A 14,247-nucleotide genomic window follows, 5' to 3' on the forward strand; every position below is an offset into this window, starting at 1 on the left:
TGAGTGAGGTGGTGGGCAGGCTGGGAGCACACTGGGCTGCTGCAGCAGGGCACAGCAGTATGCAGGCACCTGCCAGCATTGCTCATGTTTAATCAAATGAGCGAATAGAAAACAAAAAAAAAAAAGGGAACTGAGCGGCAGGAAGAACAAACGGCCACAGCAGGGAGAGGGCTGGCAGCGGGCTGGTCGATGCAGGGTCAGGCCTGCAGCCTGGTGAGCAGCACAGAGAGGAGGGAGGCGAGGGGCAGCATGCCCAGGGTGGTGGTGGCAGCAGCGACGGTGGTGGCGGCACTGCCCAGTGGGAAGGGCTCTGTGCTCCTCTGCAGCCAGCCGTACGCCTCCTCCAGCTGCTGCCGCAGCAGCTCTGGCCCCACGCGCGCCCGGATGGTCTCATAGTAGGCGTTCAGGTACCGGATCTGCAGCCAGGCACCGGGGGGGGGCTGTGGAGGGGCTGCCTGCCCCCCCCTCCCCCCCCCTTTGGTGCTACCCATCCAGCTACCCCACACCCTAATCGCTGGACCCTGTCTCCAGACCCCATCACCCCTCTCCATCCACACGTCCCTCCCTGCCCTGGCCCTGTTTACCCACCCTGACCTCGTGCCATGGTCCTGGTTTCCCACTACATCCCCCTCCCAGCCCCTTTGCTCTCCTCACACTCCAGCCCCATGTGCTGGCCCCATGTCCCTGCTCTGCCTCCCTGCCCCCAGCACCCCATACCTGCTCCGGCGACAGAAGGCTGAGGTCAATGAGGTTTCGGTCGTAGGGCACCAGGGACACCACCTCAAAGGTCAGGAAGGGCTTCTCCCCAGTCTGGTGCTGCCGCAGAGAGGTGGCCTTGGGTCCCCGCACCTGCACCCGGGGGGTGCCTCCACCCCTGGCTCGATGCAGCCTCCCTCAGCGTGGTGCCACCCCAGCCCCATTGTGCTACCTCAGTCTGTGCCTCCACCACGAGAGCAACGTCCTCGATGCGGATCCCGAACTCGCCGTCCCGGTAGTACCCAGGCTCTGGGGGCCGGGAAGGTGCTCAGTGAGTCCCAAGCCCCAGCAACTCTCCCAGCCCATCCCACCCTGGAGGGGCCAGATCCGGCCGCTGAGTGGGGCTGAGAGCTGAACACCTCCTCCCCAGCCAGGCTCTGCACCACAGGGACACCCCAGAGAGCCCGAGCGGTGGGTGTGCGTACCGATGGAGGTGAACATGCCGGCCGCCAGTGGCACGTTGTTGGACTGGAAGCCCACGGGCCCTGCAGGGGACATGGTGTGTGTTACAGCTTCTGGGAACAGCACGTGCTGCGGGGACACCCTAACCAGGATGAAGGTGTCACACTGGCGAGAACCACGTGGCCACCACAACAAGGACAGGTGGCCACTTGTGCAGGGACCATTAGATCATATCATCCCAGCAAGGACCGTGGGACCACCTTGACAAGGGCCATGGGACTACCACCTTGGCAAGGACTGCAGGGCCACCCTGGCAGGGACCATGGAGCTACCCTTGGCAAGGACTGTGGGGCCATCCCAGCAAGGACCATGTGGCCACCCTGTCAAGGAACATGCAGCCACCTTGGCCAGGACTGCAGGGCTACCCTGGCAAGGACCATGGGGCTATCCTTGCAAGGACCGCAGCACCCTGCAGGTAGGGGACACCCACCCGCAGCGAGAGGCTCAGCTGGGCTATGAGAAGTCCTGGATGAGCCCCTGTCTTCATCTTTGCGCCCCACAGCTCAGCCCATGTCCCCAGCACCAGTGACAGCGCCACAGCACCTACACTCATGGACTGAGAGGAAGTTGCCGATGCCATGGCCGGTCCCGTGGCCGTAGTTGAGTCCCACATCCCAGAGTGCTCGGCGGGCAAAGGACTCCACCACTCTCCCTGGGGAATGATGAGGTGGGATGGGGGCCAGCAAGCCAGTGAGGGCCCCCTCTGCATTCCTCCTCCCCATGCCCAGGGGTCTCCGGGCTGCCTGATGCCTGGCTCAGCACCCACCTGCTGTGTTGGGTGGGAAGATGAGGCGGGACAGGTCGATGTTGCCCATCAGCACGCGGGTGTAGGCTTCCTAGGAGGGGCATGGTGGAAGGGGGCTGAGCGTGGTGGTAGCTGGATGCCTGCCCCAGCACATCCAGCCCTGGCAGTGACCTTGGTGCTGAGTGCTGCAGCGGGGTGCTGGCTGGCGTGGAGGGGCTGGTACCTTCTGGAGTGGGGTTGGCACACCCCAGTGCACTGTCCGTGTGATGTCTGTCGTCCCGTCCCTGCAAAGGGGGGGGAGGGGGGGGGGATGAATGGGGGTGATGCAGCCCTGGCACTGGCTTTGGGGCTCCCTGCCAATGCCCAGTGCTGGAGGCATGGGAGGTGATGGGGGCACTGTGCAGTGCTGAGGGTCCACATTAAGGGGTTACGCACAGATATTGCCCTCCAGTGTCCGAAAGGTACATCTCACCCACAGACAGCTTCCGACTGCTCTGGTTGGAGGGGCTGTGGGGAGAGGGTGGGTCAGAGCCTGCTCCCAGCCTCCCCACTGCTGCTGCTGGCCCTGGCTGCCCCGGCTCTGACTGGGGCTGACCCGTACCTGTAATGGGCCAGTGCCGCGTTGAGCCCACTGGCTGAGATGGACTGGAAGCTGGGTCCGTGGCTGTGCTCCTGGGCCCTAGAAGACAGCAGGGAGGGAGATGCTGGGAGTCCCCATCTGCCCTACACCGGGTGGGGGGGGGGTTGTGGTGGCAGCACTGACTGGCGGAGTGCGTCGATATACTGTGCCCCCGAAAACTCGTCCACCTGTCCCTGCGGGACCATCTTCTCCAGCCACAGCAGGTACTGGATGACAGCCACTGCATCCCTAACCTGGGGGTGGCCCAGAGGCATCAGAGGAGGGGGGCACCAGCACCCTTTTCTCCCGGTTGCCCCCCACTTCTGCTCAGGGCTGCAGGGATGGGGACAACCCTTACGTGAGCAGCCCGCAGCAGCTCCTGCTCCTTGGCATTTTTCACAGCCTTGGCCAGCATGACGGGGGAGTAGCTGTCCTCCAGCAGCTTCTCCTGCAAGGGCAGTCTGGGGGTGGCATGGCTGGGCATGGCCATCCACCCAGCATGCCTCAAGGGTGGCGACGGCACATCCCACACCACCACAGCTTGGTGTCACGGGGCCATCCCCAAGCCCGGCGGGACCCACGTTGCCCATGGCAGGGCTCAGTGGCATGGGTGTTGGTGCCAGCACGCGGTGGTGCCCCACCTGGGGTATGATGCTGTAGAGGCCATAGGTGGTGTACTCGGTGCCCAACCAGATGGTGACGTTGCCCTGGGCATAGTACTGGAGCTGGGCACGTGCCTGCCCGTATTCCCACAGCTCCACGCACAGAGGCCCGGGGCAGCTGGCCTGCAGGGACTGCCGTGCTGCCGCCGCCAGCCGCCTCTTGTCCAGGAACAGGCTGTGGAAGGATGCAGGATGGTGCAGGCAGTGCCGTGGGGTTGGCCTGCTGCCTTTGGTCCCCCCTCCCTGAGCCTGGCCATGCAGAGTGTGCCGGCGAAGGGGAGGGGGCTGGGGAGCCCAGAGGGGATGCTGGGCTGGGAACAGGGGTCAGCTTCAGGCTGTACTGGAAGGGAAGGTCCTGCACCACGAAGTGGGCTGAGAAGGAGGGTGCTACACCCTGGGGTGGACCGCGAGTGGGGGAGCTGCACCCCAGGCTGTGCTGTGCAGGCTAGACATGGGAAAGATGTGGGGCTTGGAGGGGACAGTCAGTGGAATTGGGCACTGCAGGACATAGTGGGCTCTGAGGAAAGGACCACTGGGCTGAGGGGAGGGTCCTGTGGGTGCTGGCCCTGGAAGGGAAGCTGGGTGGGTGCTGAGCCCCATTCATGCCCTGTGCCTGCAGGAAGATGCCTCCCACCTTATGCTAGAGTTGGTCAGCAGGGTGTAGGAATAGAAGACAGGGTTGTAGGGGATGTCGTCTCCACGGAGGTTGAAGAGCCCTGTCAGGAACAAGACCTCCAAGCTTGTGCCCACCAGCTCCCCTCCCACCCCCAGGGTTTGGATCCCAGGGCACTCACCACAACACCCACCGTGACACCCACCACAGCACCTACTGTGGCACCACAGCTACTTACAGGCTGTCTCCTCCAACCCTGACAGCAGCACAGCTGTGGGACGTCGAACGTGCTGCTTCATCTGCTGCCGAATCCCAGCCACCTTCTCCTGCCAGCTGCTCCCTGGGAGGGGAGCAGGAAGCCAGCTCAGCTCAGGGACCACCATGGACCCCTGGGTTGGGGTCTGCCACTGGCAAGCATCCTCCCAACAGCCTTGGGGAGGATGGTGGTCATACCTGTGAATGCTGCTGGGAGGCTGTAGATCTCACCAGAGGCTGGAGGGGGTCTCTGGTCACCCCACACTTGATCCACAAGGTTGGTCTCAATGGGGAGCAGGGTCCTGCCAGAGCCACGCAGAGCCTGGCTGTAGCTGTTCCAGGTGTCTGAGTGGGGGGAAGCAGCCCGCAGTTGGAGACACCTGGTAAATCCACACCTGGGAGCTGCCCTCATGTCAGGCAGGGTCACCCTCTATGTGATGGCCAAGGCTACCGATGGAGAAGAGGAAGGGGTCCAAGCTGATGTTCCCCTCAGCAGGAACTGCCTCCAGGATCCACAGCCCAATGGACTCGATCCAGGCTGTGGGAGAGAGCTGGGTGGCACCAAGAGGACAAACCATCTCCTGGCCCACGGTGAGCCCAGATGAGGCCATGGCTGGGGCTGGGAAGGTCCTGGGCATGGGGGCACACAGAAGTCCCCCGGCCTGCCCCTCACTGACGTGTCCGCTGCAGCTCCCAGTTGCAGTCCAGCTGCCGCTCTGCCTGGGTCCAGTAGCGGCTGTCGGTCCACAGGGCAGCCTTGTCCTGCGTCACCACGACAGTGCCTGTGACAGGAGTGGGGGCTCAGACACCACCTCTCCCCCTACTCCAGGCAGCTGACCCTCAGGGATCGCCAGCCCAACCTCCCGTGTGGAGTGGGACCATGCCCTGCCCTGCGGATCCCCAAGGATAAGGACCAGGAGGCAGCCAGGTGCTGCCCCGTCCCCGCTGGAGCAGAGACCGCGGGGTGGTGAGGATGCTCTCACCTGCAGAGCCGGTGAAGCCGGTCAGCCAGCCCAGCCTGGAATCCCGGTCAGCGATGTACTCACTCTGGAGACGGGAGCAGAGCCGCGAGAGGCGGTCACAGGCACCGGTGGGAGAACCAGTCTCAGGGGTGCGGGCAGGCTGCTGCCTTACCATGTGGGCGTCCGTGGAGGGCACGATGTAGGCGTGGACGCTGTGGGCTCGCATGGTGCCCCGCAGAGCAGCAAGCCGCGCGGTTGTGTTGGTGGCCGTAGGGGGCAGGTACTGGTGGCACGAGGGAAGATGTGAGCAGTGGAGCTGGGGGGCTGATCCCGTGTGGGATGTCCCAGGAACTGGGAGGGCAAGTGGGGCTCACCGGTGGGTCCACGGAGCAGTCCCGGACACTGGTCCTGGCGGAGGCGCCCTGCAGGGGCCAGCCTGTGGCACAGCCTGGGGGTGCAGGGACACTCTGGAGCCTCAGGCTGCAGCCTGAGGTCCCGCTGGCCCCTTGCTCCAGCCCAGAGCCAGCACCAGGGCAGCTGTGACCCTCATCCCCAGTCCCAAATACCGAGCCAGACCAGCTTCAGGGCTTTTTACAAAAAACAGTGTTTCTAGCCCCAGGAATAGTGGGCAAAGACCAACGCCATCATCCAGCTCAAGAGGAAGTAAACGCCAGTGCCTGCGGCATGCCTGGGGACCAGCCCAGCCAGGCGGGGGAATCATCACAAGGTGCAGCTGGTGCCCACTGTCTGGGAGCCGGGAGGCAGCTGGCAGGAGCCAGCCCTGCGCATCCCCAGTGCTGGGTCCACGGAAGAGCCGGCTGGCAGCCCCGGCAGAGGCTGGCCTCTCCCCAGCACTGCACTGCATCTGGTGCCGTCACCGGCACTGCCTTTCCCCAAGATCTCCATCACCATTGCCGCTGCAGTCGGTGGGCTGGGAGCTGGTTCCTTGTCTTGGGCCAAGGGCACCAAGCTCTGGTCCATGGTGCAATGGGGGGAATGGGCCACCCTTAGCATGGTGTGGCCTTGGGTGCCTGGTCTCTCTGACCCCGGGAGCTGCTCCTTACCCATCACCTCCCCAGAGGTCATCCCTGGGGTCAGGCAGGCAGGCTTAGCCCCTCCCCATAGCCTGCCCCCCTGCCGTAGGGTACCGAGGCTGGAGCAGCAGCACAGCCCTGGCTACCTAAGGGCAAACACACCCTTGATTCACCCAAGGCAGTGGTTTGGACTGCTGCAGAACACCCCTACATCCTCTGTGCTGGGACCAAACTGGTTCCTGGGAGTTCCCAGGATGTGTCATTCCCTGAAGAGCCCACCCTACCTCCCAGTCCAGCCCCTCCAACATACCGTGGAGCAGGAGCACCCAGGCTGCGATCCACTGTGGGGGGTGCATGGCTGCCCCCAGAGGTGCCCAGCAGGACAGGGAGTGGAGGGAATGTTTCCCCAGTGCCTTGGGTGACAGGTCCCTCCTCCTGTGCCTTTGCCCCTGGGGCAGAGGGATACTGGATGGGAAGGTCAAGGCCTGGAGCAGATGGGGAGGGGGGTTGTTGTCCTATGCAAATCCTGCTGCTAAATCAAAGCAAACAGCAAAGTCAGCACGAAGTCCAAAGATCCTCCCAGAGCAGAGGTGGGGCCACGCCAGCTCAGCCTGGCACGTTCCAGCTGCCTGGGGTTCAAAGCAGGCAAAAAGGGGCTGCAACACCAAAAGGGAACTTCAGCGCTAGCGAGAGCCCGTTGTCCTGGTAATGGCATGATAGGAAAAATAAATTTGGAGTGTATTGGTGAGCCGGGTTGGCAACGCTGGCAAGGGAGACAGCGGCAATATTGAGGCAGTATTTTAGCATCGAGCAGCCTTACATGATCAGAAACACGTTTGGTGGTAGCGTGTAGAGGGAGGGGACCGTGACGGTGGTGAACAGACTGAGCTATGCTGTGCGGGCCAGGTACCAGCCCCTGCCCGCACCCTGGGCACTGGGCCCGGGGACCAGCGGCCACCTCCGAGGGCTGCGCTGGGACCTGCGCTCTGCGGGAGGAGCCCGCTGGGATCTGCCCTTTGTCCTGCTGAGCCTAAGCCCGTGAGCTCTGGACCGCCGCGGCACCTGCCTTGCTAAAAACCTCATTATGTTAGTCATGAGGAGCCTTGACCCCAAGGCCTGTCACTTTTACTGCATCCGTATTCCCTCTTTGCTCATTAATGACTTCTCTGTGCTTATCGAAGAGAAAGGCTGGCTGAAGGACAGCTGTTGGCAGGCAGCAGAGGTGTCCATCCATGGGTCAGACATGGATCTTCAGGGGAGGATGCGCATCCCCACCGAGGACAGGGGTACCAGGAGGGGTCCCTGCTGGACCATTGCTCATTGCAGATCACGAAGCTCCTTTTAACTGGCTGGGATGTCTCATGGACCTGCTGTACCACAGGGGCAGGCCCAGCATCACTGTCACAGCCAGCTGAGTGCCAGGCGGCCCTGGGGCTCTGTCTGAGGGGCATGGCACAGGCACGTGTTTGGAGGAGGGTAAAGGAGAGATGGGAGCAGGGGAGGTGTGGGGCAGGGATGGAGACGTGCTGAGAGCAGATCCTGGGAGAAGGGTGGAAAGATGTCACCGCCATCACGGCAGGACCTTGTGCTTGGTGGTTTGCACAGCAGGATGCAAGTTGCGAGAGATCTGGTAGTCCTGCGGCAAATGAACAAATAGATGTTTTGCGGACAAACCTCCTTGAAAAATACGTGAGCTCTTTCAGGAATTCTGGGCAGCAAATTGCTGCAACAGCGTGATGGGCAGGGAGGAAGCCCTGCCTGGCTGGTCCTAGGCTCTGCAGGATGGCTGCCGCCCTTGTGCTGCCCCTTCCCTCCCACCCAGCCCCTCTGCCTGGCCGGACCCTCCTCCCGGGGTCCCGGCACCAGCTCAGGCGAGCTCTCCGCTGCCCCAGCGAGGGCACGGCCGGGGGGGGCTGATCCCGCCGCGCCGGGTGGGGGCCGTGAACCCGCTCCGGTTGCCGTCCCTTCCCTAGGGCATTTGTCGCCTGTTGGACAGCCAGTTTTTAACCCATTTTAACCCATGCGGTGACTCTCCGGCTGTCACCGCAGCGACTGTCCAGCTGTGTCGCCAGGATCCTGCTCACCACGAGGTGGCACCCGGACTGCGCTGTGGAGCTGCACAGACCCCTGTCCCCATGTCCCTCTGCCCTGTCCCCTGCCCACCTGCCCAGTCCTGCCACAGCTCCGGTGCAGCGCAGGGGCCGGTAGCAGCGAAGCCTGGTGGTCCTGCTGCCAGCCTGTCCCTGCCTGTGGGGCGGGCTGAGACCTGGCACGCTCATGTCACGAATGCTCTCAGGCTGCCTGTGTCTGGCATCACCCTCCACCCCCCGGCTCGGAGGACCCTAGGAGCGGGGCAGTGGGGGATCTCCTGCCCCAGCAGCCCCAGCACGGGCAGCACAGGGACAGGAGGGAGGGGGGACACGGGGTGACACCAAAGCTGCCTGTAATTGTTATGGTAACAAAAGTTTCTCGAGGATGTGTGATGCAGTTGCTGCGGTGACACTCAGGCAGCAGTTTGCTGCCATCCTGCTAGTTAGTAAAATGTGCTAATAATGCTTCCATCCTCTGTGCCTGGTCCCTGCCCACTGCCAGAGTGGGGGCTGCACCCATGGCATGCCCAGGGTCCCCTGTCCCCTGCTGGCTACCCCTGACCTCACAGCCACATGCCATAGGGTCCCCACAGTGGCAAGAGTGTCACCCCCACCCCCTTATCACCAGCCTCTGAGCTCAACTCTGTGGTACCATCCCCGATGCCAGCCCCCCACTCCACATCCAAGGGGCGGGGATGAGGCTGGCCTGTCCCATCTCCTGTGGCTGCACATCCCTCCTCCTCCTCACCCAGCATGGCAGGACATCACTGACCATCCCTGCGACCATCCCCAGGGCCTCATGCCACTCTGAACAAGCCAGTGTCAACAGGACGAAGCTCATCGGCCTCCGTGCGTCCGGTGGGGCCCTTCCCTCCCGCGGGAGGTTTCCTCGAAGACGAGCCGGAGGAAGGCTTTGGGGGGGACATCCTCCCTTTGTGGGCTATTGTTGGCCTTCCGTCACCTGCAGAGGCCGTGGGGTGACTCAGGCCGGGGTGACGCGCCCGGCAAACAGGACGCGGGTCGGGGAGGGAGGGTGTGCACGGCTGCAGGAATGCGGAAGCGAGAGGTGGCACGGGGATGCTGCTGCCACAACCCCTGTGAAGGCAGGGCCGGCCTGCCTCTGCCTGCCCTGAAGCCCAGAAGGTGATGTGTGCCCAGGGAGGTGGGCTGTGGGGTGCCCCACAGCATGGCAGCTGGTCCACTGGGATGGGGCTACAGCTCCTGGATTGCACGAGCTGGGCACCCCCCCACACACACTGAAGGAGCACCTCATTTTGGGGGTGCAAAATGCTGGCGGGGAGCGGTGACCCCACATGGCACTGGCAGCACGAGGCTGCAGGCGAGCCTGCCCAGAGCTGTGGCAGCGCAGGGGGGCACAGCCAGCAGGGCTGGAACAGACGCGGAGGGTGTCCCACGGGCATGTGTAGGGTTGCAACATGGTCCCCACACACCCTCTGTAGCCCCTCTTACAGCTCCCCCCAGCCTGTCCTCACGGCCCAACACACAATCACCTTGTCCAGCCCCTCCTGTCCAGCCCCTGCTGCACCCACTGTAGGGTGCTGGTAAGGCAGGGCCACCGACACTCACCCCATCCCAGGGTGCGGTTGCCCTTGTCACCCACTTTTTGCAGGGGTGACACCTTGTGCTGGGGTGACCCTGGCTGGATGCTCTGTGCCCACCCAGCTGCTCTGTCACTGCCCTCCTCAGCTGGGCAGGGGAGAGAAAATGTAATGAAAGGCTCTTGGCTTGAGATAAGGATGGGGAAATCACCCAGCAGGAACCGTCCCAGCAAACAGGCCTGACTTGGGGAAAACATTAATTTATTACTAATCAAATCAGAACAGGATAATGAAAGATAAAAACTAAAGTGTAAAACATCATCCCTCCACACCTCCCTTCTTCCCAGGCTCAGCTTCACTCCCGATTTCTCTGCTTTGCCCCTGCCAGCAGCACAGGGGGACAGAGAACAGGGGCTGTGGCCAGTCCATCACGTTGTCACTGCTGCTCCTTCCTCCTCACTCTCTTCCCCGGATCCAGTGTGGGTCCTTCCCACAGCAGACAGCCCTCCATGACTTCCTCCAGCGTGAGTCCTTCTCACGGGCTGCGGTTCTCCCCCCCTGCCCCAACGTGGGTCTCTGCCACTGGTGCAGCCCCCCAGGCCCAGCCGGCCCCAGGGAGGTCCCTGCGAGGTCCCCGCGAGGTCCCCAGCCCTGCCCCTGCCCTGCCCCAGCCGGGGCTCCTCTGCCCATGGGGCCACTGGCCCTGCCAGGAGCTGCCCCAGCGCCACCGCCCACGGGACACAGCCCCCTGCCCCAGCGTGGGGCCCTCCCTGGGCTGTGGGTGGGGGTCTGTTGCCCTGTGGGCTCCATGGGCGGGGGGGCACAGCCTGCCCCGCCGTGGGCTTCCCACAGGCTGCCGGGGGGGTCTCTTGCCCTGTGCCTGAAGCCCCTCCTGCCTCCTTCTGCCCTGACCCCGGTGCCTGCAGCGCTGCTGCTCTCGCATGGCCTCACTCCTCTCTCTGGCTGCTGTGCTGCACGCTTTTTCCCCTTCTTACATATGTTATCCCAGAGGCCCTACCACCATCGCTGACGGGCTTGGCGTCGGCCAGCAGCAGGAGCATCCGTGTCCAGCGTGGAGCCGGCTGGTGCTGGCTCCATTGGATATTGGGGAAGCTTCTAGCAGCTTCACACAGAAGCCACCCCTTTAGTCCCCCCACTACCAAAACCTTGCCAAGCAAACCCAATACACACCTACCCCCCACCCTTCACTACCTGCTCAGGAGACCCCTGTGCCCGGACCTGGAGGTGTCACCTTCTTATCGCTGTCTCTCAGCGCCCTGCTTGTGTCCTTGGCATGCTGTGGCTGTCACCGCATTAGTCCTCAGTGCATGTGGTTTCACAGTGTGCCCCAACTGCCCTGTCCCCAGCTGCCATCTTCTGTCCCAACATCCCTGAGGGGCAGCGTGGGGGCATCCCAGCAGCCCTCACCCCCAGAAAGCTGCAGGGGCTGAAGGGTGATGTCCTGGCACAGCATGTGGTTCCTGTGGCCTCCCTGGAAGAACCTGGCTGCCAGCAAGCGGTCCCTAGGCTGTGGGAGACTTCAGCTCTGCTTTTGTCACCTGCCACAACACCGTGCCAGCAGCTGTACCAGACACCTGGGTCAATGAGGGGCTCCGTCAGTGCTCAGCCAGCATCCAGGCCATGCTGGACTGGCACCCACAGCCCACACCTCTTGCATGGGGTGGGACTCGGGGTGCTTTAGCTCCCATGCAGTGCAGAGCTGGGGACTGCGGTGCCTGTCTCGCAGCGGCGGTCTGTTCCCCATCCCCTCACAGGCAGTGGCACCCTCACTGTGCCCCCCGGCAGAGGGGGCTTTGTGCCCCCCAGGCAGTGGCTGGATGACCTGTGGGGCAGCAGGGTTGGGGGGAGCTGCAGGTAGACTCCTCTGCAGGCACCGCTTGGCTGGGGAGGAGGTGGGGCAGGGGCTGTCAGGGGTGGTGGGTGGATGGGGGGTGCCAGGACAGGCTGGGTGCCAGGGGAAGGGGGGTAATCTGAAAAGGGGGGTCTCGGGCAGGCAGGGTGGAGGGTCCCAGGATTAGGTTGGGAGGGGGGTGTTGAGCCTGGATGTGTGTGCGGGTCCTGGGGCCAGGCTGCATGCAGGGGTCCCAGAACCAGCCTAGGTGGGGGGTTCTGGGCCAGGCTTGGTGGAGGTCCTGGGCAAGGATCAGAGGTGGGGTCCTGGATCAGCCTGGGAGCGTGTCCCAGATCCAGGCTGGCGTGGGGCGGGGGGGCGGACGGGGACGACGGGGGACACAGGCTCCCAGGGCCAGGCTGGGGGGTGGTCCCCGAGCCCCGGGGCCGGGGCCGGGCTGCGGCGCGGTGTGTGTGGGATTCCCGGGGGGGCGGTCGGGCCGGGGGGTGTCCCGGACGCTGGGGCGGGCGGGGGCGGACCCCCCCGGGAGCCCGGCGGCCACATGACCGGGCGGGCGTCGGGGCCGGGCCGGGCTCTCACCGCCTACAAATGCGGCTCCCCCGCAGCGGGGCCGCCGCTCCCGCCGCCCCCCAGCATGGCCGCGCCGCGCTGGCTCCTGGCGCTGCTGCTGCTCTGGCTCGCCCTGGCCGCTGCGGGTGAGTGCCGGGACCCCCGGGCCGGGGGCGCGGCCGCGCCTCCGCGCCGCGCTGGGGACCCTCCGCTCTTCCTTCCCCTTCCCCCGGCCCGGCAGCGCCCGGCGCCCGGGCTGGCAGCGGGGAGGATGGAGAGGACCATGACCGTGGGCAGAGTGGGACCGGGGTGGGGTGGGACACCGGCACCCCCTGCCCGTGCCGGCCGGGAGCCGCTGCCGCCCGGCTGGGGAGGACAAAGCGCTTTTCATGGTGCCAACACGCCCCCCCCCCCCCCCCCTCCCCGTGCACCCGGGCAGAACAACAGGCGGCCGAGCCGTCCCTGCCACCGGCTGCCAGGGCGCGACACGCCTGGCGCCGCGGGTGACAGCGCGGGGCACCGCCGGGGTGCGGGCGGTGGGAGCCACGGCTCTGCCGTGCAGCCCGCGGCGGGTCCCGGCCCCTGCACCGGCTGCCACCCCAGCCCCGGCTTAGCCGGCCACCGGCGCACGGAGCGGCAGCGATGGCACCAGAGCATCTGTGCCAGGGGGAGCAGGCTGCAGGCAGAGGGACCAGGGTCCCGGTGGCCCCTACCCATCGCTCACAGGGAGACGGGCATGGGAGGATGGCTTTGGGGAGGGCTGGGGGCCAAAGCGGGAGGCCAGGCTGCTCTGTGCCCCTCGATGAGGCCGGTGATGGTGGCCGCACGAGGTGTCCGTGCTCCACGCAGGTGGCCTGGCTGCAGGAAGCACTCGGCGGGCGAATGGCTCCTGCCACGGGCAATTCAGGAAACGGGTGGCGCTGCCCAGCCTGCCTGCCTTGGGCCCCTGCAGTACCCCAGCCCAGGCCCACGTGCAGCGGGGGGACCTGCTAACACTCTTCCTGCTGTCCCCAGGGCCACTGGGCCAGGCGCCGAATGGGAAGGATGCGGAGAATGGCCTCATCCAAACCCTGGTGCAGCCGCGGGGTGCGCGGCGTGGGGCTGGGCACCGGCCGGGCGGCTGGCGGAGGTACCGGCGGCCCCGGCCCCGGCTTTCCCACAAGGGCCCCATGCCCTTCTGAGGCAGGTGAGGAGCAGCGGGGCATGGGGGCGAAAAGGAGACACAGTGTGATGTTGCCAGCGCTCACACCTACCCGGGTTTGCTCTTGTTGCAGGGTTGCCACCAGCCTTCCAGGGTCGAGGCTGCCATCACCCACTCTGTGTCCTAGCCTGCTCCACTCGAATCCTGACCCCGAGCATGGGGTTCTAGCTGTGAGCCTTCAGCTGGCGTCGCCTCTTCCCTGCAGCCATCCCTGGTGGTCCCGGCACCATGTCTGGCACCGTGGGTGCCTCCTGCCTCCCCTCACCACCTCCTGGGGCTGGCTGGGAGTGGGTCACCTGTGTAGGTTGCGGTGAGGCTGAGTGCTGCTGCGATGCCCCTGTCCCGGTGGGTGCGGGGCTTCCCTGGGCATTGGCTTGCTGGGACCTGTGGGATTTGTGCAAAGCACTTTGTAAGGCAGAGGAGCTTCTCTTCAGGGGTCTGTGAGCTCCCCTGGGGCTTCTGCCCCATCCCTGCCAGTTGGCTGCATGCTGGGGTGAGCACACAGCCTGTACGGAGGGGGGGGTGTTTATTCCCATGATGCTAATCCCACACCCTGCGTGAGCTGCCCTCCCTGACAAGTGTGGGGAGCCTTCCCACCGGCAGACCCACCTCCTGGGGACCCCTGATAATGTGGGGTGCCCACCCAGGACATAGCATTGGAGCTGTGGGTCCCTCTGCCTGCTCCATGCCAGGCAACAGCAGGAGAATGGGAGGGGGCACTGGGGTCTCTGTGTCAAACACTGATGTATGCCAAAGGGGGGGGGGCTCTTGCTCTGAGTGCCGCTGGGTCCTGTTGACCATGTCTCTCATGTCTGTGAAGATTTATTCTGTGTAAATACATCTTTATAATAAAGAGTTATGATGCCA

The 14,247-nt window shown here is 64.6% G+C and overlaps 2 protein-coding genes across 2 annotated transcripts; one reads left to right on the plus strand and one right to left on the minus strand.

Annotated features, from left to right (window-relative positions):
- Nucleotides 1-60: 60 nt before the first annotated feature.
- Nucleotides 61-6,561, minus strand: XPNPEP2 (X-prolyl aminopeptidase 2). Its single transcript, XM_040614165.1, has 21 exons — nucleotides 6,419-6,561; nucleotides 5,449-5,522; nucleotides 5,247-5,357; nucleotides 5,096-5,159; nucleotides 4,790-4,894; nucleotides 4,564-4,650; nucleotides 4,311-4,457; nucleotides 4,096-4,197; nucleotides 3,879-3,960; nucleotides 3,224-3,419; nucleotides 2,941-3,030; nucleotides 2,727-2,836; nucleotides 2,565-2,642; nucleotides 2,399-2,470; nucleotides 2,187-2,247; nucleotides 1,985-2,054; nucleotides 1,766-1,870; nucleotides 1,182-1,241; nucleotides 929-1,005; nucleotides 718-816; nucleotides 61-416 (listed from the first exon to the last, which is right to left on the minus strand). The coding sequence occupies exons 1-21, from the start codon at nucleotides 6,462-6,464 to the stop codon at nucleotides 198-200; spliced, it is 2,055 nt and encodes a 684-aa protein (XP_040470099.1). The 5' UTR covers nucleotides 6,465-6,561; the 3' UTR covers nucleotides 61-197.
- A 5,632-nt stretch (nucleotides 6,562-12,193) lies between these two features.
- On the plus strand, nucleotides 12,194-14,247 carry APLN (apelin). Its single transcript, XM_040614422.1, has 3 exons — nucleotides 12,194-12,325; nucleotides 13,194-13,365; nucleotides 13,454-14,247. The coding sequence occupies exons 1-2, from the start codon at nucleotides 12,265-12,267 to the stop codon at nucleotides 13,358-13,360; spliced, it is 228 nt and encodes a 75-aa protein (XP_040470356.1). The 5' UTR covers nucleotides 12,194-12,264; the 3' UTR covers nucleotides 13,361-13,365; nucleotides 13,454-14,247.

This window comes from Falco naumanni, chromosome 14 (assembly GCF_017639655.2).
Source record: "Falco naumanni isolate bFalNau1 chromosome 14, bFalNau1.pat, whole genome shotgun sequence".
Taxonomy (NCBI): domain Eukaryota; kingdom Metazoa; phylum Chordata; class Aves; order Falconiformes; family Falconidae; genus Falco; species Falco naumanni.

Coding starts and splice junctions, on each gene's coding strand:
- XPNPEP2 (XM_040614165.1), bottom strand. CDS start 6,464: ATGCACCCCCCACAGTGGATCGCAGCCTGGGTGCTCCTGCTCCACG. Junction 4,651..4,789: donor CTGGGAGCTGCAGCGGACAC/GTCAGTGAGGGG, acceptor TCTCTCCCACAG/CCTGGATCGAGTCCATTGGG. Junction 4,458..4,563: donor CCCCTTCCTCTTCTCCATCG/GTAGCCTTGGCC, acceptor CCCCCCACTCAG/ACACCTGGAACAGCTACAGC.
- APLN (XM_040614422.1), top strand. CDS start 12,265: ATGGCCGCGCCGCGCTGGCTCCTGGCGCTGCTGCTGCTCTGGCTCGCC. Junction 12,326..13,193: donor GCTCGCCCTGGCCGCTGCGG/GTGAGTGCCGGG, acceptor TGCTGTCCCCAG/GGCCACTGGGCCAGGCGCCG.